The 6,677-nt window shown below is 31.7% G+C and overlaps 2 protein-coding genes across 2 annotated transcripts; both read left to right on the top strand.

Annotated features, from left to right (window-relative positions):
• Positions 1-1,886: 1,886 nt before the first annotated feature.
• Positions 1,887-3,580, top strand: LOC130902991 (uncharacterized). The gene is made up of 5 exons (XM_057815277.1): positions 1,887-2,062; positions 2,244-2,418; positions 2,474-2,542; positions 2,639-2,945; positions 3,007-3,580. The coding sequence occupies exons 1-5, from the start codon at positions 1,986-1,988 to the stop codon at positions 3,402-3,404; spliced, it is 1,026 nt and encodes a 341-aa protein (XP_057671260.1). The 5' UTR covers positions 1,887-1,985; the 3' UTR covers positions 3,405-3,580.
• Positions 3,581-3,629: 49 nt separating this feature from the next.
• LOC130902988 (uncharacterized) lies at positions 3,630-4,252 on the top strand. Its single transcript, XM_057815274.1, has 2 exons — positions 3,630-3,833; positions 3,889-4,252. Exons 1-2 carry the CDS (start codon positions 3,641-3,643, stop codon positions 4,065-4,067), a joined length of 372 nt encoding a protein of 123 aa, XP_057671257.1. The 5' UTR covers positions 3,630-3,640; the 3' UTR covers positions 4,068-4,252.
• Positions 4,253-6,677: the final 2,425 nt, after the last annotated feature.

The following is a 6,677-nucleotide window of genomic DNA, read 5'->3' as shown; positions in this document are numbered from 1 at the left end:
GTTTCTAATTGCAAAAGGAAGTCGAATTTTGTTTTTTATCGAAATGGTAATTCCCGAAGGCAAATGGTTTGCTTTTTGAAAAACAAAGTTTCTAAAGACGAATCTCATCTTATTTTTGGAAAAATGAAGTTTGTGCAAACAAATATTGGTTTCTAATTGAAACAGAAAGTCTCTTAAGACAAATATCTATTTTTTTTTTGAAAAGTAAAGTTTCTAAAGACAAATTTTGGTTTGTTGTTCCATAAACGGAAGTTTCTAAATACGAATTTTGTTTTTTATCGAAATGGCGATTCTCGAAGGCAAATTTTGGTTTGCTTTTGGATAAACAAAGTTTCTAAAGAGGAATCTCATCTTATTTTTTGAAAATTGAGGTTTGTACAAACAAATTTTGGTTTCTAATTGCAAAAGAGAGTCTCTTGTGATAATATTTTTTTTTTGTTTTCGAAAAAAAAGTCTATAGTAAATTTGTATTCAAATAAAACTAGTATTTGATATTATTTCATTCAAACATTCTATGTTAGATAAATCAAAAGCAAAAACGAATACAGTTACATAGCAATGTTGCCTAGCTTATATTTTTTCATTAACATTCTCGCCAAAATTATATTCTTCATCTTTGTTTAGATCAATTGTGGAGAATATTGTCAATTAACCAAATTGAGTGAGAACTAGAGCCAGATTCTCATTTGTTTTTAATAATATTACGATATATAAATAAATATTTTTGAAACGTAACATGCATCCAGATTATAAACAAATAAATTGTAAAATTTGACAACATTAAGGTTTACTATAAGTTGGCTTCAATTATATTCAAACATGTCATCTGGGTTCATCTTATTTATTCGTCCAAGGTCAAAGTAAACCAAAGTTCCAAACAAAAGAAATTCGGAATTCATTATAATGACAGGAACGGAATTTGTATCTAGTTGTAAAACTTACTTATGTTTAAGTTTTATACGTGAAGATTATGTGAATACAGTTTAAGTAATGAAGTAAATATTGATTGAAAATGTATATATTTTTTAAATTTGGATTCTTATAGTAGGTATGTACAATTATTTCTCACATTTTCTACACCTTTAACTAAGTAATTTGATATTGCATATAGTATTCTTCCATCTGATTTTGCCATCATAATCATCATCTTATTGATGTCAGAGTTTTGAACTTAATATACCTATACTTACTTGTGTATTTGAAAATGCTCACGTACACACCACAATGTTTTATGTTGATGAATATGACTTAAACAAGCTAAATGCTTTTAAGATGTTTGCAAGTATTTGAATATCTTTTTTATTAAGAAGTATATGCACTACACCAATATTGGAAGTAGTTTACTAATAATTTATTTTTAGGTAAAGGAGCGTGATTTCTAATTTACAAAAATGGCCTCTAATAAAAAAGAATTGTACATACTCTTAACATATTCACCAATTCCACTATGGTAGCTTGATCTGAACTGGGCCTGGAAGTTTGTATTGTAATGTCTGTTAATGTCCAGTTACAACAAAAGAATTAGATTATTGAAGTAGCAACTAGAGAACCGCATCCACCCGGTTTTGAAGATTTTTGCAGTGATTTTATCATTTAGGTAAAATTTTTTGAAATTTGATAAAACAATCCCCAACAACACTTTTTTTTTAAATATTTACCTATATATAATGATTGATTTAATAGAAGCGTTTGGATGGATTCACATGGGGACCTTTAGTAGCTTTGGAGTACTTAACTTATGGAATTGCAAGATAAAGATCATTCAAATCACAGACCACACCAGACGGGAAAGTAGATCCAAAAAGAAGGCAGTTTTTTTCATCATTGTTCAGTACATTACAAATCGTATTTATCTGTCTTTATCACACTTACTACAAAACGTTTGTAGAGGCCCTTTTGTATTTACAGAAATCTTTCGAAAGTTACATGCACTTGGATTCTATTTGTGGGTTTGTGTGGTTTCAATAATCATCATTCACCGGAAAATGAGATTTTGTATTGTGTGCGGTAATTCTGAAGACGACGTAAAGCATTTATTTTGCTTTCCCCGTAGCACAGACAGGTAAACAGAAAATTTATTATCTTGTTGTGTAAGTACCCATACGTTTATGCATGTTAGATGAATGTTTGGTTTTTTATTACTGAGGTTTCCTTACTGCAAAGATTAAAATCGAGCTGTACCAGATGAAACTAAAAAACAGGTTGCTATTTTACAATGTACAATAATTACATGTGTGTTACAGGTCGCAAATATGGCAGGAAGCTATGGGAATGAAATATAGACCACTATGTGGCCATGTTAGAATCTGCAATGAGCATTTCACAAAAGATAGATTTGTGCCGTGTACCTCAGTTTTACGTTTGAAAGCTGATGCAGTGCCCACAATTCTGGAAGTCCAGAAGGACCATGTTATGAAGGTTGTATTTTAATATTAATTAGGTTTGTATTTTACAATGAAAATAATAATTTTAGGGACTCGACCAGATAGCAAATAAAAAAGTAAACATTATATCCCAATATATAATAAAGCCAGAACCACAGGTACTGAATTATACATATTATTCTAGATGATTTGCTTTTATCTTGCTTTATGCAATAAAACATAACTTAGGTGTTAATTGAAATTCAATTTCTTAGACTCTTTTGGATACCAAATCATTAAGTAATGCAAACAGTGAAGTTACTGAACATGAGAAAACAAATTCCTCGCAGTCACCATCCCAACGGGCTGTCACACCAATTTCAAGTACAGTTAGATGTAGAAGGACTCTTTTTAAGGACGTTGAAGGCTTGTGTTCAACACAGATAACACCAAGAAAGCAAAAGTTGATGGTTATTGTGAAGAGGAAGCAGGGTCGCATAAGAAAATTACAAAAAGTTTGCAAACAAAAAGGGAAAAGGATTAAAACTTTAGAAAATATAGCAATGAATAATTGTTTCAAAGGTAAACAACAAGTAATTATAATTTGTATTTACTTCTAAACTAATAATTTTTTTCCTTGCAGGCATGCCATCTACCATATCTAACTTTATGATGTCTCAGATTCGTTGTGCCAAGCGCTCGCCACATGGAAGACGGTGGACACTGGATGACAAAATAATGTCTTTAGCGATTTATAAACGAAGCCCAAAATGCTATGCTTTATTAGAACGTCTCTTAGTACTTCCATCAAGAAGAACACTTTTTTCATTACTGCAGAGCATTCCTTTCGATGTGGGAATTAATGAACGCCTTTTCCTTCATCTGGGGCACTGCCTTCAACGATTTGATGAAAAGGATCGTTTTTGCACGCTGGCCTTTGATGAGATGGCAATAAGGGAATTTGCCGAGCATGGAAACAACCTCTTGCCTATTACTTTACAGCCAACGGCGTTTCTGCACAGAAATTGCAGTGTGTACTGAGAGAGGTGTTAGATGCTGCGAGTAAGGCTCACATTCCCATAGTGGCCACCATTTGTGACATGGGCACTGCTAACGTGAGAGCTATAAAAGACATGGGATCAGACATTAATAATCCTTACTTTGTGCACAATGAATTGAAAATATTTACCATATTTGATGTGCCACATCTATTGAAATGTTTTCGGAAATATAATATTTTGCTTCCCACTGTAACCTTTGCTACTCAACAACAATTAATGCAAGCCAGGTGGTCAGATATAAAAATTGCTTATGAGCAAGACAAGAAAAATCCACTGATCTTTCGCAGTCTACATAAGTTAAAAGATTTTTATTTATATCCAGTAGGCCAAACAGCTATGAAAGTTAAAGTTGCTGCACAAACCTTGAGCCGAACAGTGTCTGTATATTTATATAATTTAGTGCAACAAAGTAAGTGGCTCTTTCACAATTATTAATAACTAATTAATTATTTTTATTGTTTTAGACATTTTGCCACCACGATCATTAGCTACTGCAACCTTTATTCAAGAAATGGATGAGTTATTTGACAGCCTAAATGCTTCAGCTAGAGTTGCACCTGATGGCAAGCCGTTTAAATGCATCGTTTCCGAAGAATCAGGCCACACTTCGTTTTGGGAAGATGCATTCAGATACATACCTTGAGAGCCACCACTGAACTGTGGAAATTTCTAAAAACGCAAGGGGTCAAAACTTTGAAAACAAAATGTATAAATCAGGATGGACTTGAAAACCTTTTTGGAAATATTCGTGCAGGCTGTGGTTCTAATGAAAATCCTACTGTGACACAGTTTATCGGGTCTCTGAAAACACAAATTATTAATGGACTCACAAATCAGGGTTTGACGGGAACAAATTGCGAGGAAGATGAATTAACTCTTTTAAGTAATTTACGTTCCTTGTTAGAACCTGCTGCTGGTGTTTCAGAATCCGTTGAAAGTATGAACGAATCAAGTATTGAAATTGCAGGCACTTCACTAAGTAATTACAGCAACTCTAGTGCATTTGCTGTTGACATTGCAAATGCTGTAGAAATTGGTTCTCTTCAGACATTATCGGTTGCTTATGTCAGCGGTTTTATAATTAAAAAACTATTTTCAAACTTTGTTTGCGATAGATGCAGTTACATCTTGAGCTCAGATGACACTGAGCCATGTAATCAATTTATTTCCAGTAAGGAATTCTCAAATTCTAAGAATAAATTGTTTTATCCTTCTAAACAGTTTGTTATTGCGGTTGGTATTGGTATTACAGTTTTAGAGAATAAGCTACCGATTATTTGTGAAAAGAATAACCTACAAGATGTAGCAACAAATTTGCTTAACCAAGAAATTGATTTCTCATTTATTACTTGTGAGGAACATTTTTATTTTTTGAAAGATTTTTTACTTAAAAGTATATGTAGAATCGGAATCCCATGGTACTGTACAAGACTTGTCCGAAATTTAAGATCTGAAGCCAGCCGGCAAATGTCAGCACGCACAAAAAGAAAAATTTTGCATAAATAATAACAATACCATTAAATCTCTACTTCTTGGAAAATTCATACACCTACGGTACCATCAAATTCTGATTCATTGGGTCCACATTTACAAACAACTTTGTCCTCTTGCATAACGTTTTGTTTCAGTTTTCTTGGAATCCCTATGATCTAATGTTACTAGTTCTCATTCAGTCTGTGTTTGTTATGAAAAGATGTGGCATAGCATTATTATTATTGTGAATCTTTGTTGTACTTATGCAGATACAATTTGACAAAGCTCAATTTTTGTTTCAATTATTTTTCTACATGTTTAAAAACATTTTAAATTAAATTTTAATTCAAAATTAAAAATCCCGCTATTCGTCGGCCAAGAGCGCCACCTAGGTACGTTTTATATCGCGATGAGAGAGAAGAACAACAACTGTTTCTCTCGTCTGCCACTTCCAGATTATTGAGTTGCGTGTCTGGTGTGGTCTGTGATTCAAATGAACTGTGGTATTTCTGCACAATAAATATGTGATAGAAAAGATCCTCGTATTGTTCTGATCCATCTTACTTGTTTTATTCATATTTCTGAGGTAAGAAAATAAAATATTGATTAATTTTTGTTTGGTTAAATTCTTTAAAGAAACTCTACCCCAATTGTGAAGAATAAGTAACTTGTAGTTTACAATGAATTGATGAAATATTTCTCTAAATATCAATACTTTCCGATAAATTTACTCTTACTAAAAATAATTTGTAGTTGCTCAATAATATTAGATATTAAATCATATAATTTGTTAAGTATTTTATGTGACTTCCTTTGAAAATCTCAAACTAGTCTGAAAAAAATAACTAGCAATGTCATGTTTTCATCATTATTTCAAATTATTGTCTTACCAGTTTTCAAATAAGAACTTTCAAGTCACTTACCATTTCATCACTTTAATCACTTTGTACGAATTCAATACTATATCTGCCAATGAAACTGAATGATTAATGAAGAATTTTCTTGAAAAGTCCTGCATGCATATGACATGGTTGAGTGTAAATTTAGCTTAGCGAATATATTGTAATGCAACTTAATGGTTTATTGTACTCCATGTCAAAGGTATTTTAGAGTTGTTGAATATTCAAGAAACATGTTTGTTTGAATTGGGTGAGGTAATGCCGTTTCTACTGACACATACCCACACACTTATGTTTTATTTTTTTAGCTCCTCAACAACCAGTTGAAAGTATGTTGTTATCAAATCAATCTAATAGAAGCAAAAACGTTGAGAGAACGATAGGGGAACAGTATTCTATTCCTTAATAACATATATAGCTGTCATAAAAATTCCCGATCTCATTTTTTATATTGCTGACTTGCTATACTATTATGACAAAAACTTTTTGTAAATTACTCACATCCAATCCAATTTTACTTTGAAAATTTTTGAATTGTTAAACAAGATATTTCTAAAACGACTCATTTCATTAATAATTCACTTTATTTTCTTCCATTTTTCTGATTTTCATGTATCTTTTTATTTTAACTTATGCAAGAAGTTATAACTTCATAACTTTCACAGTATGTAATGTATCTTAAATATTCATATTATTATAACAATTTATGCGTTTAAAAAAAAGTAAAGGTGATAGGAAGCTTTTGTTTTTTTATAAACATCGCTAGAGTGTAGATTTTTTAATGATATATAATTTGTTTCGATATCTTTTTGCATGATTTTGCGAAATTTATCAATGCAAAGGTGTGTGTGTGTGTGTGTCAGCTCCGACGCACGACTGGA

This window comes from Diorhabda carinulata, chromosome Y (assembly GCF_026250575.1).
Source record: "Diorhabda carinulata isolate Delta chromosome Y, icDioCari1.1, whole genome shotgun sequence".
NCBI classification, from domain to species: domain Eukaryota; kingdom Metazoa; phylum Arthropoda; class Insecta; order Coleoptera; family Chrysomelidae; genus Diorhabda; species Diorhabda carinulata.
Note: the sequence above shows the minus strand (reverse complement) of the source record. Positions and strands in the feature narration are given on the sequence as shown.

What these genes read in the sequence shown, in the direction of transcription:
- LOC130902991 (XM_057815277.1), top strand. Translation starts at nt 1,986, where the DNA reads ATGAGATTTTGTATTGTGTGCGGTAATTCTGAAGACGACGTAAAGCAT. An exon ending in TTTCCCCGTAGCACAGACAG is followed by an intron (nt 2,063 to 2,243) that starts GTAAACAGAAAA and finishes TGTGTGTTACAG; the next exon opens with GTCGCAAATATGGCAGGAAG. An exon ending in AGAAGGACCATGTTATGAAG is followed by an intron (nt 2,419 to 2,473) that starts GTTGTATTTTAA and finishes TAATAATTTTAG; the next exon opens with GGACTCGACCAGATAGCAAA.
- LOC130902988 (XM_057815274.1), top strand. Translation starts at nt 3,641, where the DNA reads ATGCAAGCCAGGTGGTCAGATATAAAAATTGCTTATGAGCAAGACAAG. An exon ending in ATATAATTTAGTGCAACAAA is followed by an intron (nt 3,834 to 3,888) that starts GTAAGTGGCTCT and finishes TTATTGTTTTAG; the next exon opens with ACATTTTGCCACCACGATCA.